This window comes from Emydura macquarii, unplaced genomic scaffold, assembly GCF_026122565.2.
Source record: "Emydura macquarii macquarii isolate MOO-44397 ecotype Brisbane River unplaced genomic scaffold, CSIRO-AGI_Emac_v2 contig_2948, whole genome shotgun sequence".
NCBI classification, from domain to species: domain Eukaryota; kingdom Metazoa; phylum Chordata; order Testudines; family Chelidae; genus Emydura; species Emydura macquarii.
The window spans coordinates 6,189,571-6,205,426 of record NW_027133085.1 but is presented as its reverse complement, the minus strand read 5'-3'; the positions used below and the strand labels follow the sequence as shown (position 1 = coordinate 6,205,426).

At 44.8% G+C, this 15,856-nt stretch overlaps 1 protein-coding gene across 2 annotated transcripts in view; it reads right to left on the bottom strand.

Annotated features, from left to right (window-relative positions):
- MOCOS (molybdenum cofactor sulfurase) overlaps window positions 1-15,856 on the bottom strand; it is a 327,221-nt gene that overhangs the window by 64,370 nt on the left and 246,995 nt on the right. For both annotated transcript variants that reach the window (XR_010924157.1, XM_067569886.1), the window contains exon 6: window positions 10,589-10,788. Coding sequence is in view for 1 of the 2 variants with exons in the window: in XM_067569886.1 (XP_067425987.1) it covers window positions 10,589-10,788 (200 nt within the window). In the remaining variant the exon portion in view is untranslated. The remainder of the gene's footprint in view (window positions 1-10,588; window positions 10,789-15,856) is intronic.

Below are 15,856 nucleotides of genomic sequence, written 5' to 3'. Positions count from 1 at the left end.
AGTGACTTCCTGGTGTTTAGGATGTGACCCAAATGGTTGAGCAAGTCCAGAATGATGCCAACGTGAGCAAGAAAGAACAGTTACTAATCTTTCCATAACTGTTGTTATTTGAGATGTGTTGCTCATGTCCATTCCAATATAGGTGTGTGCACCACCACTGCTGGAAGCTTTTCCCTAGTGGTATCAGCTGGGTTGGTTCAGGTGACCCTTGGAATGGTGCCATCAAGGCCAGGTATATGGGCAACTGCTGCCCCATCGTACCCTCAGTTCTTTCTTGCTGGCAACTCCAACAGAAGAGTAGGTGGGATAGAGTAGACTAGAGTAGGGTTTTGGAATGGATATGAGCAATGCATCTTGAAGAACAGTTACGAAAAGGTTAATAACCATTTTTTCTTTTCTGAGTGCTTGTTCATGTCCATTCCAATATAGGTGATTCCCAAGCCATCTGTCAAGTGGTGGGATTGGAGTTTTGTTGTGACACTGACTGGAGAACTGCTTGGCCAAAGACTGCATAGTTTCTCCCTTGCTGCGTAATGGCATAGCGTGCAGTATATATATGTATGGATGGATGACCAGGTCGCCACTTTACAGATGTCCAAAATTGGGACCTGCATCACAAAGACCACTGCCGAAGCTTGTGATCTTGTGGAGTGCACTGTTAAGCAAGAAGGTCGTACCTTTCATAGCTCATAGCACACCGGTATGCAGGATGTGATCCACGAGGAGATCATCTGAGTAGAGACTGGGTCACCTCTCATTCTATCTGCATTAGCCATGAAAAGTTGGGTAGTCTTCCAAAAAAGTCTGGTATTGTCTCTGCAGGAGGCCAGTGCATGCCAGACATCTAAAGAATGGAGCCTCTGCTCCTCTCTGATAGCATGTGGCTTCGGATGGAACACCGGGAGAAATATGTCCTGACTACTGTGAAAATGTGAGCCCACTTTAGGGAGGAAGGACGGATGTGGACTAAGTTGTACCTTGTCCTTAAAAAAGACTATGTGTGGTGGTTCGGAGGTGAGGGCCTGAATTTTTGAGACTCTTCTGGCTGAAGTAATGGCCACCAAGAAGACTAACTTTCATGATAGGTAGAGTAAGGAGCATGTTGCCATTGGCTCAAACGGGAGTCCTGTGGGCTTTGACAACACTAGATTGAGGTCCCACGGAGGCAAAGGTTGGCATACGTGGGAGTACAGGCACTCTAATCCTTTCAAGAATCGTGAGCAAATTGAGTTCAAGCATACTGTGCGGCCATTCACTGGTGGGTGGAAGGCTGAGATTGCGGCCAGGTGTACCCATATGGATAAAACTGTGAGGCATTCATTCTTCAAGTGGAGTAGACAGTCCAGGATCAGGGGCAATAGGATCTCCCCAGCAGGTAGAAGGCATCCTAGAGGGAGCCCTGGATGTGCCCCAAGTATGAGCAGAACTGGGGACATTTCTTGTTGAGCTTGGTCATGAACTTGGGGAAATCCCCACCACTGGAAAATGACATTCAAGACATCAGGGTGAATGGACCACTCATGATGACTGACAAAGGATCTGCTCAGGTGATCTGCCAGTTTGTTCTGAGAGCCTGGTAGGTAGAAAGCTTCCTATGGCTATGCTGTGCTCCCATAGACTCAGGGCTCTGCAGCATAAAGTGGAGGAATGCACCCTCCCCCCTTGTTTTTTTATGTAGAACATTGCCATAGTATTGTCTGTGAGCACAGAGATGCATTTTCCCCACAGGTTGGGTCAAAATGCCTGGCAGGCTAGGCATACTGCTTGTAACTCCCTGACACTGATATGGAGGGTCAGTTCCTCCACTCACAGACCCCGAGTTTTGAGGGGACCCATGTCTGAGGCATCGGTGACCAGCAACATCAACAGGGTGGGCCTTGCAAAGGGAATGCCCTCGTACACCATGACTGGATCCAGCCATCACTGGAAAGAACAAATCACCATAGGCAGGATTGTCACTACCTTGTCTAATGGATGACGGCTTGGTATGTATACTGACACCAGCCATGACTGAAGGGGTCTCATTCTGAGATGAGCATGTTGCATGACATAGGTACAAGAGGCTATGTGACCCAGAAGCTTCAGGCAGGTTCTTGCAATGGTGGTAGGAAAGGTTCTCAAGCCATTTACAAGAGCCTCAATGGCTCTGAAATGACTCTCTGGAAGGGAAGCCCTAGTCTGGGTAAAGTCGAGTCCTGCTCCTATAAACTCTATCTTTGGGTATGTGCAAACATCAACTTTTACTCGTTTATCACAAGTTCCAGATTCCAGAAAGCGGACCGAGCAAGTTTCACATGCTCTTCCATCAATTCCTTGGACCAGTTCCGAATGAACTAATTGTCCAGATATGGATAGACTTGTACTCCCACTTTCCTGAGGAAGGTCACCATCACTGCCATGAACTTTGTGAAAACCCTTGGAACTGCCAACAGGCTGAACTGTGAACTGATAATGATCGTGGCCTACTATGAATTGTAGGTATTTCCTCTGTCTTTGGAATATGGCTATCTGAAAGTATGTGTCCTTCAAGACAAAAGCAGCATACCAATCCCCTGGATCCAAGGAAAGAATAATCTATAACAGGAAGACCAGGCAGAACTTCATTTTCTTCATGAACTTGTTGAGGTTTCATAGGCCTAGGATAGACCTGAGATCCCTTTTGGACTTTGGGATCAGGAAGTAGCATGAGTAAAAATCCATGCCTCTTAGATCCACTGAAGCCTCCTCTATGGTTCCCACCCTTAGAGGCGATTGCACCTCCTGGGTCAGAAGTCTCTCATGAGAAGGGTCCCTGAAGAGGGATGGGGAGGAAGAGCGGGAAGAAGGGAGAGAAATAACCTGAAGGATATATCCCACTTTTACCGTGCGGAGCACCAATTGATCTGATGTGATGCTGGCCCAGGCCCAGTAAAAGTGGGGCAAGAGGTCCCCAAATGCAAGGATAGGATACAGGTTGCAGACTGATGCACCACCCTCGAGCACACATTTCAAAAGTTTTCCTTAGGCTCCGAAGGTTGTCTTGCGGGTGCAGAAGTAGAGGCCAACAAGGAGTTATGTGTCTGTCTCATCCTAAACCCCTTGTTTTGCTGCCATCCATAATCATATCTCTGGGGTTCTGTGGCGGATAAAACCAGCCCATGGGTTGAGGCTTAAAGTGTCTTCAGGAGACGGCTGATGTGTGGAGGCTTAGCGATTTCAAGGTTGCACAGGAGTCTTTCAAACTATGAAGCCTCGCATCCATCTTTTCAGAAAAGAGGGATTATCCTTTGAATGGCAAGTCCTGCACCATTTGCTGACTTCACAGGGCAGGTCTGAAGAATGAAGCCAGGAGCTTCATTACCACAGCCACGGCCATGGCACGAGCTACCAGGTCCACTACGCCTCTTTCAGGGGTAGGACTACCTTTGCAGGATTGGATGTTGTTAATATGTCCACCAAAGCCAGGGTCGACTCTTCTATTTCCTCTGCCAGTAGGCCAAGATTCTGAGCCATCCTCTGCAGGAGCTCTTGGTGAGCCTTGTAATTGTCCTTCACTAGTTCAATGGATGTGCCTGCCACTACCTTGTCCAGAGAAGAGAATGAGGTCGCTAGAGCTGTCCCAGGTCCTTGCACTTCCTTTGGAGCTGGTGGGTCCCCTGCAGGGGTGCCCAGGGTGTCCAGGGCTTCTGCTCCCCAGAACAGAACCATTCTCTAACAGGGAGGGTGGGTGTGCTCTCACCTCGGAGAGTGCTGACTGTGAGTGCTCTGCAAGGGAGCCTTGGAAGGCGTGAGCTGCTCACAGTGCCCAAACTGGTCACTGGAATGGCATCTGCCATTGGGAAGGGGGCCAAGATGGTGGGATGACTTCCTGGATGCCAAGCATATGTTTCTGGTCCTCACAACATCTACTCCTTAAGGACACATAGGACTCCACTTGCAAATCAGAGCCCGAAGTCTTGCTCCTGGGCAACCAAGGGGGGGGAGGGGGTGTCGTACCCCTCAATGCAATGCATCAGTGCTGCAATGGAGAATGGTGCCACGATAGTGAAAAGAGAACGGTGCCAAGATCCAGAATGGTGTCAAGATCACGATCGGTGCTGTGATTGTGATTGGTGTCATGACTGTGATCGGCGCCAGGACTGTGACCTCAACTGCTGTCATGGTGTCAAGTCCTTCAAAGCTGAATGAGATGGGGATCGATGCCTTGCCATTATTGTTGGCTTGCTCAGAACCAGGCCTTGTCTCCATGTGTGGGATCCTGTGGTGCCTGAGCCATCCCCTGCCCGGGGGAGATGGAGGCACTGGGAGAGTTATCAGACTCTCGCCACCTCATATGACTCTGGTGTTGATTGGTCTGCCAGGGTTGAGTCTCCTCCATGGCTCACCCTTGGTGGGGGGTCCATACACATAGGACTCAAAGGTTTCTTGCTTTGGGCTGGAGTCAACAGTGTTGGCTGGGAAATGACCGTCTGTGAGTGGTCCAACATGGATCTCACTCGTTTTGTGGACTTCTTCATTGGGGAATGCCCCCAGTCCAACATTTTTGTTTTCTTACTGGGCACCAGCAATGGAGAATGGTGCTGCACCATGGGTGCTTCTTCAGTCCTGGGGAGGAGTGTCAGTGCCGGTGATCCCAGGTCATATTGAGGCTGTCTGATAGAGGCAGGGTCACTCCTTACAGAGGAGCTACTCAGTGCCAGATCCAGTGCTGTTCCAAAGTGGGTCGAAGTGCCACCTCCATTAGGAGAAATTTCAGTTTACTATCCCTCTTCTTCTTGATCCTTGGTCTAAAGTTTTTGTAGATTCAGCACTTCGCCAGAATGTGTCCTTCAACAAGGAAATTCAGGCAACTGGTGTGTGTGTCATTCACTGATATCTTCTTTGGGCAAATTTCACACTGCTTAAAGCCTTGGGAATGAGGCATGCCCCAGGCCTTGCAGGTTAACTCCACAGGTCGGGAATTCTAACAACTCTAACTATCTATCTAACTTGATCTAATCAACTATTAACACTCTATTTATAATTTATTTATAGAAAACAGCCACTAAGAAGAATCATTTCTGGAGCAATGAGAAAACAGCATTCCAGCAACTGTCACAAATGGAAATAAGGAACTGAGGGGGCGGCAGATGCCTATATACCATGTCATGAGGGTACCACTCCAGGAGGCCCCAGAACTGTCCTGGCCGATACCACACACCTATATTGGAATGGACATAAGCAAGCACTCGAAGAAGAACGTCCTCTCTGGATCTGTCCCTCAGTAACCAGTCGTCAAGATACAGGAAGATGTGAATTCCTTTCTTCCTGAGATATGCCATAACAATGTCCATGCATTTGGTAAAAACCTGGGGGGGGGAAGAGAGGTCAAATGAAAGCACTGTGTACTGTAAGTGGCGCACTGCCACAACAAATTGAAGGAACTCCCTGTGGCTTGGCAAAATCGCCACGTGAAAGAAGGTGCCCTGAAGGACCAGAGCAGCAAACCAGTAGTTGTGAAACAAAGCAGGGAGGATAGTCAATAGAGTGACCATTGACAACTTCATACACCTGATATATTTGTTAAGCTGTGCAGGTCGAGACTTGGTCTTACCCCTCTCTTGGACTCGGTTACCAGAAAGTATTGGGAGTAGAAGCCATGACTCCAGCGTTGCAGTAGAACTTCCTCCACCATTCCCGAAGCCAGTAAAGAGCAGACCTGCTTGAGAAGAAGTCTCTTGTGAGAGGGGTCCCTGAAGAGGACGGGTGGGAAGGAGGCGTGGAGAAGAACTAGATGACATAACCTATCGGAGGGTGCTTAGGACCCAGCTGGTGGTGGTGAATGAGCTCCAAGCACTATGAAAGCAGGCCAGCCTGCCCCCAAAGGGGGGAGATGAGGAGGAAGGATCAATGACTGGAAGAGTGCTCTGGATCAAGGAATCAAAATGGGTACTTAGGGGGCGCCAGTGAGGACATGTGGACCGGCTGAACCCCGAGCCTGACTGCTTTCTCTTGTGGGATCTATCCCTCCTTTTGGGGTAGTCCCACTGCCTTGGAGGAGGGAAAAGCTGGCCAAATGTGCACTGGAGATGATACTGCAGCTGTTGCTGTTGGCACCTCTGCACCACCAACGTGTACACCCACAAGGACCATAGGGTAGCCCACTGCCCAAATTCCGCAGCTAAGAAGCTCTCCTCATGGTACCCGTGAGGCCATCATCCTGGCTGAGATGTCCAGAATATGTAGTGTGAACTGCAAGAACATCTTAGTAACCAAACAGCCCTCAGTAACAAATGCCAGAAATTCCTCTCACCAGGAATCCGGCAGCTGGTCTCCAAATTTGGATATAGCTGTCCAGTTAACAAAATCATACTGGGACAACAAGCCTTTCTGGTTAGCAATTTGTATCTGTAAGGAAGAGGTGGTGTAAATCTTCCTGCTCATGAGGGTCATTCATTTAGAGTCCCTAACCTTATGGGTTACTGCTGGGCTCTGTTGTTCACCCCAGTTGCAACTAAGGAATTTGGGGCCAGATGGGAGTAAAACCCATCAAATCCCTGCACAGGAACGAACTAGTGATTTTCCACGTGCTTAGCCATAGGCGGTACCAAAGCCAGCATGGTCCAGAGGGCCTTAGCCTGTTGAAGGAGGGCATGATTGATAGGGAGGGTGATTCTCCCAGGGGCAGCAGGATATCCACTAATTTGTGATTGTTCTCTTGAAAGAACTCTGCTAGGATACTGAAGGAAGCAGCTACACATGGCAAAAGGTCTTGGTATCCTTAAAATTCTCTGGTACTGAAGGGAAGAATAAGCCAGGCAGCACAGAATAGTCCAAAGACAAAGATGAGGCTCTTAACTGGGCCAAAGCTGGATCCTGCTCCAGCGCTGACGGACCCAGATGGGATGACTCTGGAGGCCATGCAGGAAGGACCACCAGTGCCTGGTCCGCGGTAAATCGACTGTTACCACCACAGACCTGGCTGGCAATCTCACCTTCAAGTTAGATGAAAAGCACAACTTCCGTGGACACAGAGCATCCCATGGATTTAATCGAGGCCAGTGGCATGGATAAGGCATTGGTGGCCAGTAGGTGCTGGGCTGGGAGCGTCCATCCCACCCATAAGATGAGCACCAAACCTGGTACCCGTAATGCTCCATCAATGACCCCCACTGCTAGTTGGGTGATGGAGAGCGGGAGGACGATAACCCTGATTTAGATGCTGAGGAGTCTCGTGATCCCCGTGAGAAGGGCAGAGCAAGACCAGATGGAGAGAGTAAAAGATCTGACTCTTCTATCACCAAGAAGCAAGAAACAGCGCTGCCCATGGAAGTGGTACTGTCAGTACCAAGCATGGCTGTGCCGGAAGCGATGTCAATCCCAAGGTCAGCAGCAATACCTGACTCCAGCCCAGAGCGGTAAGAAGGAATGGGTCTGGGCGGTGCCGCCTCAGGCAGCCACCCCTCTTTTGGGTCCTGCTGGGCAATTTTCTCCAGCCTTGGTGCACTAGGTGTTCACACACCTAAGTGGAATACATGGCCACATCTACTTGAACCTTTATTATCCTTTCATTCAATATACTGATGTCAGCAATGATCAGAGTCTAGTGCAATGGTTTTCAGCGACCCCTGGGGATCCGCAGACAATGTCTAAGATTTCCAAAGGGGTCTGCACCTCCATTTGAATTTTTTTCGTGGTCCACAAGTGAAAAACGGTTGAAAATCATTGCTGTACTGCATTTCAATATCCAGACCACACAGTTCACTAAATCATCTTTTTATGAGCAGCTCTAACAGCAAGCAGCAAGAATGAAATTATATGTCTATAAAAATATTTTTCCTTGAGTGTTCAGAACATTTTTAAGTTTAAAAGGATTGTTTGAATCAGGCAGAAGTCATGTTTCATTTTTGCTAAGAATTGGTGGAAACTCAAAGGAAACGTTAAATGGTTGTTCCTAACTAAAGTGTAGTGAGAAAACAAATTGCATATGATGATAATGATAATAATTAATAACTCCACTACCTCATTTTTATATAGCACCTTTCATCCTGAAAGATTGCAAAGCACTTTACAGACCATTAGTAGAATTCATTCACCTCTGAAATGCAGCCACCTCTGGAGTGAAATGTAGCAACTGTTTAACAATGCACAGGAACACTGCAAAACAGTTTTTAGGGAACTAAGTAAAGAAGAATAATGTCTCCAGTTCGATAAATTCATCAGTGTGTTATGTGTGCACTTAACAAATGCACAGAACTGCAAGGTCATGTTCCACTGTTTCACTTCTCTCCTCACTTCAAAGAACAGGAAGTTTTCTTTAATTTTATTTCCCCCTCCTCTGTATTCTCCTCATCATTTAATTATGGAACAGTTATGATACAAAGATCGGAGTAGTCTGTTCAGATGGTAAAACTTGTGACCGTTCTCAACTCCTTTAGCAGGTAATGCCACAAGAACTGGCCCATTTCAGAGAAAGCTTTTCTCTAGCTTGCACTGATTTCTCTGCTGTTGTTGAGTTTCATCTTCCCTCAGGAATGCAGCTGTCTTAGAAGTTCTTGCTTGCAGAGGGAGAAAGGTCTGTGAGGCAGCTTGGGCCCAGATCATTGAAAATCAAGACCAGACTCTTGAACTGGACTTTTTTGACAGGCACTCAGTGAAGAGAATTAAGATGCTAATATTAAGCATAACTAGTTTTATGTGCTATCATTCGCTTAAGTTGATCAGCAGGTGAACTGCTGCATTCTGTGCCAACTGGAATTTCCTTCAGTGTCTGTGATTACACAGACAGTGCATTGTGTTGTGAAGCTCGAAGGTCAAGAAGTCATAGATCATCATAGTCAAGTTCTCATCTGTCTGAATGGTGCAGTCTCCTGGACAGCCATAGGTTGGGAAAAGGTGTTATCTGAAGTTGCTATAATTATAAGGGAACTATACAATAGGGCAATCTTTGGTAGTCAAAACTGTGGCATAGTGCCATTAGGTGGATCTTATGGTTATGTAACAGGATGTAGAGCAGAGAGAAACATTGAGACAGACTAAGGGCTTGCCTGCACACTGTGGCAATGCCTAATACTATGGGACTGTGATTTCTAAAGCATGCTAACATGCTGCATGTTAATTGATTCTTGTAGAACTGCCAGTGCACCTGAAAGTTTCCCTCCTGCGCTTTAATGTAGTGCTGTTAAAGCATCCTAAGGAATCTTTAGTGTGCACCAGTAGGGTCTACAGGGACCAATTAATGCACAGCACATAAGTGCACTTTAGAAATCACATCCCTGTCGTGAGCGTTATCACCACTGTGCAGACAAACCCAAAGTTTAGCGGTTTTCCAATTCAGATACTGAATCTGATTTTAAACCATTACATTGTTCAGGTAATCATTAAATAAAAGCATTTAGATGAAATCTAAGTCTCCCTGCTTCCTCAAGAATATCACACACACACACAAAATTAATTACTAGAGCTAAGCAGAGAAAGGTCATTCTGTTTTGTGGTTATTTTGAAATTTGGTTTCATTACAATTTGGAAGCCCTGAGATCCCCAACTTGAAGGCAGTCCACCCTAGAGCCAGGGACCTGGAAAGCAGGGGGTCCCTAATTCCAGGGCAGTCTGGCAAGCAGGCTGCCAAGAAGCCAGGCAGATAAGCTGGCAGGAAACCAGGCTGGGTTCTGTAGCAACTTAGTCAAAACTGAACATTTCCATGCAATGTTTCAATTTTGTCAGACAGGCAAATTCTGACAAAAATAGATTTTGTGCAGAATTTTCCCAACCATCATAATTATCCATATTAGAAAATGGGTTTTAATCCTTGTATTCTGGCCAATCTCTTGCCCGTCTGTGGAATCCTTTATGGCCAAAAATGATCAGGACCTCAATTTTCAATCTCACCTAAAATTGCAGCACACGCAGTAGCAAAGTACTGCCTCACACCATGCTGGTGCATAGGTTCAAAATAAGAAGAAAAATTGTCTCCTATTCTGAATTATCCCTATCTTTTGGACTGTTGTGAGTAAGTCTACATCTACTCCAAGAGTTAGAGCTGTGATTCCCTGGCTTGTGTACACATATTCAGGCTAGCTCTCATAGAGCTAGTGCAAGTAAAAATGGCAATATAACTGCAGTAGCATGGATAGCAGCTAAGCTGTGCTGACTACACATCTACCAGTTTCAGGGATGTTTGTACCAGCACAACTCATTGCCACCACTCGTGCTACTACGGCTACACAGCTATTCATTTATACTTGTGGTAGCTTGGTGAAAGCTAGCGTGAGTATGTGTACACGAGCAGGGCAATCACATCCTTAGATCGGAGATGTAGTCATATATAAATAATACAGGATAAAGTGAAGATAATTTTTTTACACTCCACTCTAGGTACCATACTAAAACTGCAATAGATGTTGGCATCAGCTATTATATACATTGCATCATGCAGACATTTTTTATTGCCCTATCTTTCAATTACTTTAAAAATAAACACTAAATGTGTCACCTAGAGGTATGAAGAAAAACATGCACATTGGGAACATTTCTATGTACATAATATTTGGTGGGGAGGAAAAGATAATCATAAAGGTGTTTAATGTATAAACTGAACATTAAGATGAGTGAAAGGAAAATGTTAGTGTACCTGGGAATAGCCAATTATATCTCCATTTTCATCCAGTACATTAAAATTAATTATTGGACCCTGGACATCAGGACTGCTGAAGTCTGCATCACTGTAGATACGCACAATAGGTGCTCCATTAGCATATTTTAAGGTAGACAGCACTGTGTAGGTGTAGCGAGATAAAGCAAAGGTATGATGTTTTATGTTCTCCATTCCACCTATGAGGAAAACAACATATCTGTCAAACACATTATTCTCTTGAAAGTTGTTTTGTTTTTTTTAAAGATAGCACAGCTGGAACCCAACCAGTAGTAGTAGTAATTAACGCCTTTAAATCATCATACTTCTCAGAATTTTATTTTCTAACAATGAGCTTTAGTGGTGCTATAATGTCACAAGAGCCACCTACCTACGAATTAATCCACATAGTTTTTCAGCTGGGAAAATCTGAGTTTAAATTTGAATGGGTTCACACGATGAATAATTGTGTTGGTCCCAGCCTGTACACATAAAATCATTCTGACATACTTTTGTTAGAGCTGCAGTTTGGCTCAGGAGAGCCCAAGGACTGGAAAAGTAGTGCTGTAGATCAGGAAACAGTACATCATTACTAACATAGGACAGAAGGCTAGTGGCAGTGCGTAGTCCTACATGAGGCTACAAAACAAAAGTTTTCATCAGTGATCCCAACTCTCATGACAGTTATTTAATATTATCCAAAATTGATACTCTTCTTAGTCTACACTTCTGCAGAAGAGGAAAGAGAGAGGATGGCCCATATTCTGTATTGGCTCACACTCATTGGCTTCAGTGGGGTTACACAGGGAGTAAGTCAGCACAGAATTTGGCCTGGACATTAAACAGGTGTACGTTTTCTTTCCCTTCTTCTTTGCCACACCTAAAGATTCAAAAGGGAGGACCTCCCAGACCTCCCACTCAGTACCAGGATATTTGGAAGTTCCAACATTCTGCTATAAGTTCTTCTTGGAATGTCATCCGTTTGTTGTCTTGTGTATTTTTATCACAGAAAAGAGCTGACTACCCTTATGAGTCTAACCAAAATAAAAATAATACATTCTTACTGGCTCTAACACAGAAAATTATATTATTTTTGTTGTATCTATTTCCAGTTTCAAGGTGGCATGCTGTCCTTTTAAACTATGTTAAGTGGGAAAATGAAGTGAGTATAGTCTTAGAAATGGTGGACATATGGTGAAGAAACTCTATTTAGTGCACAGTGAGAAGAAACAAGATACAGGATGAATATCTATCTGATGGCCCTTCAAAGAGTCTTGTCAGAAGCTATTTAGCATGATTTGCTGATATTTGTCATGATAAACTTGGCAAACTTCTCTATAACACTTAGTTCCCAAAGGACTTTCATAGTGTAACAGCCTTTGAGAAGACAAGCATTGCCTAGGCTAAGATGCCCTGCACATTCTCTACTAGAAGGTGGTAGTGTTGAGAAAGGTTATTTTGATCAAATCGCCAGTGCTAGCTGCCCTATTAGATCTGACTACATTGGCAATGTCTGAGATGTCTTTAACCGCCTGATACGGAGCTTTTCCAAACTGGCAGGAACCTTCCAATATTAGGATACTTTCTTTATGACTTGTTGAAGAAATCTCTGAGTCTGTTTTTCAGGGCAAGTGTCCTGCCATCATTTCTGCATTGTCTTTAGTTATCCATGATTTAAAGTTTCCTAACCACATTAATGAGAAGCTGATGAATCTCTTCATTATTTATCCTAACACAAATGCAACAGCCTGCAGTTGCCCCCCTTCCCTACTTCCATCCCCGGCTGAAGATTGTAGATGGCAAGTAATGTAACCAAGTGACTGTACTTTCAAGTCGCAGAATAGGTCAAGATTAGGGCTGATGGATTGTCAAAGAAAATTCTGCAAAACAATTGCCAGTGAATCATGGTGTGATGAAGTGGAGCTATTCTGGGGGGTTTCGCTGAGTGCTGTGTGCGCGCCTCAGTTTCCCCCATATGTTACTCCTGTGTTTTGGTGATGGGACCAGGGTGTATGATCATTGCAGAGGCCACTAGAGGGCAGATGGGCCTTTCCCAGCCATATGTACACAAACAATGGTCAGGACCCCCTGCCCTGGGTCAACCAACTGCAACAGGTTGTAACAGGTTGTGGCAGGCAGAGACAGGAGAGGGTAGACACCTTGCCTGGGAAGGAGACAAAGGATGGGGAGGGGCAAAGGGATGGCTCTGGGGCGGGGTGGCTGGCTGGAAAGGCAGTCCCCCATAAGGGGGCTTGGGAGCTGGGCCTGTGAATGGGCTCTGAAGCTCCCTAGTTGGTTGCTGCTGTAACTTCTAATTAATCTGCTAACAAAGTCTTTCTATGCGTGATCTTGAGAACTAATAAACCCTTCTGCTTTCCACGCTGGCTGTGAATCGCTTCTGACTGCAAGGCGGGGTGCATGGCCCCTTCGGGGGCGTGTAGGAGCTCCCCAGAGTCCCGTCCAGAGGGACTCACAGGGGGAGCAGGGGTGCTGAACGCTCCGAGGCCAGATTCAGGAGGTGTGTGGAGACCCGGGGGGGAGAGGGAGCAGACTCTGAGCACTAGAGTCCTGACTGGCTTTACCCGGAGTGATTCCAGAGCACTGTTCCTGGGGGACTCGGTCACACGTGGTTAATGCTGACAAAACAAAATCACAAATATAAGACCCATTCATGATCTTTTTTAGAGAATGATATGTGCTGCCCCCAACATGAATCTTGCGATTTCCCATCCTCCTTTCTTTACCCGCTGTGTCCCAAGGAGTGGAAGGAAGGGGAAGAAAGAATTGCAACAGATCTTGAGCCTCCCACTGGGGGTTATGTGCTTGAATCAATGCATATATAGCACATGATCATACACTGTGGTAGAAGGCATTAAAATCAAGGGGTGACCCTGTTTGAGATAAATGAATTTGGGTACCATATGTTATGACTGATTAATTGGTATTTGTTGGTATATTTTATTTTTTCATTTTGTCTCCTGCATATAAATTTCCGAGACTGTTCTTGTGTCAGGTTCCTTGACACTGAACATCTGGATATTTTTTTACTAACTGCCTATTTGGCGTCAGGAGCAGTGGCAGATCTTAAAGCTCTTGAAGGGGATATATTTGGGGAATAGGGCTCACTCAATCTCTATAATTTTTAGTGAATTTTAGCTGTTTCATTAAAAGACTCTATTCATTTAAATGATTTTTAAATGGTGAGTGGCCTACATGTTATATATTATGATTTCAGTGATTTCAGGTCTAGGACACACTTGCTAATGAAGTTTGATTACTACTGTTGACCATATCAGGGTGTGTAGCACATATCTATGGTAAAAGTTGTGCATGATTGTGTAATTTGCATTCATTATTGTATGCCTCTGCCTAAGGCATGAATGCGCAATGTACACTTCCTTGTCTGGTGTAAACTTATATGTTTCCACTGACATACTTTTCTTGTGTGTGTGTATTTTGTGTGTGTGTATTTTAACTTAACATTCGGGCTTCAGCATTTCATAATTTCTGTTTCTAGTGACGTATCATTTTGTACACTATCTGTTGGCACGATCAATGGCATAACAAGTTTTTGCAATGGTTTTTGAACATCAGAGATTGCCGAAAGCAGCTCATTACTTTCCTGCACTCACCCACTTCCAGAAATATGCCATTTACCCTGTGGTGGTGGTGGTGGTAGGTATCACACCATCTTTGTTGGCTGTGCCATTTCTTTGTTTGTGCCGTGAGGCATCTTGACAGTATCAGTACAGGCATCGACACTGCTGCTTTACCCATGAGTTTTTCATACTAATTATGGAAACTGATAGTGTGGTGATGCTGCAATGTCACGGGGTCCTAGGTGTTCTTTTACTCCATGGTTATGGCACATTTCTCTGTGTTGCTCCCATTACTCACATTAGCTAGCCCATAATGGAACCGAGTTCAGCAAGAACACCAGTTGTTTGTGGAGGGCATATTGCAGGTACAAGTTCATATCCAGCCTTTTTCAATCAGTCTATATTTCTTCTGTCTGGATTTGTTCTCATAAGGCCTGATCCAAACCCCACTGAAGTCACTGACAGTCTTTTCACTGACTTTGACTGGCTTTGCCTCAGATCCTCTCATCTGTAATTTTCCTGTCCCTCTGTTGTTATGCCAAAAAAAGCGCTTCCTTTCTACATCTTCCATTATATACTCAAATGGAAAAGAAATTTTTCTTTTAAATTTCCGTGACTGCCAAGTAGCTTTCTAGGTTATATCAAATCTATTTGATGCTGCCAGGAAATAAATCCAATAAACATTATACTTTATTCAGTGATGCACACATACACAGTGTGGGCATTTCACTCTCTTCGGCTTCCCTTTCAATGCTCCAAAAAGATTCACCTAAAATGAATTTCCAGTCCCTAGCGTGTGATGATAAACAAATAACATGGAGTTAGTACTGATGTCTTATGCAAGCAAGATACACAAGTCAATACAGACTTTGAGCCTGTTCCTCCGAAGTGCTGATGTCCTCAACTGAGCTTAGCATCCTGCAGGACTAGGCCCTTTGACAGCCATCCCACACCTCTTCACAATGAACAGGAACAACATTGTCAGGCAGGAGGGTAGAAGTAGAAAAGAACTTGTAACTTTTTGGTCTTACGCCTATAGAACCAGGGGACAGACCTTATGTTTCCTGTAGAGTTTCGTCTAAATGGAGAATGGATAGAAGGTATAGGTTCTGAACCCCTTGCCCAACTAATAAGCAGTTGCTCACTAGAGCAATCCCATTAATTTTAATTATAGACTATATGAGTGGAAATTAATTTTTTAGGAATAAAAACTGTCAGTCATGGGACAGATTGTTACCCACTTTATTCACACAAACCATCCCATCGATGGGACTATTTGCGTGAATAAGGGGAGTCCCAATCTGTCTCACTATTGGGATTTTTATTTCCCCAAATTAATTTCTAGTAATGTACAGATTATGATACACCCTGTCATGTGATTTTAGGATTGAATAAATTTCACTTCCTATGACCAAAATATGCTACTTTCCCCACAGGACCAAGTATCTGGACCTAAAATTGGATAGACTCTTGCAGCACAATCAAATCTTTAAAATGCACCTACTGTATTTCCAGTATAGAGATCCTGTATGCTCTCAGCACTAATTCCATGCATAATACTGTGTGCAATACAGGGATCCTTACTCTCTCAGCACTAATCCTGTGCATAATAGTTTAAATCCTTTTATTCTCCTCTCCCCCTCTCTCCCCACCCAACAGTTTTTCACTG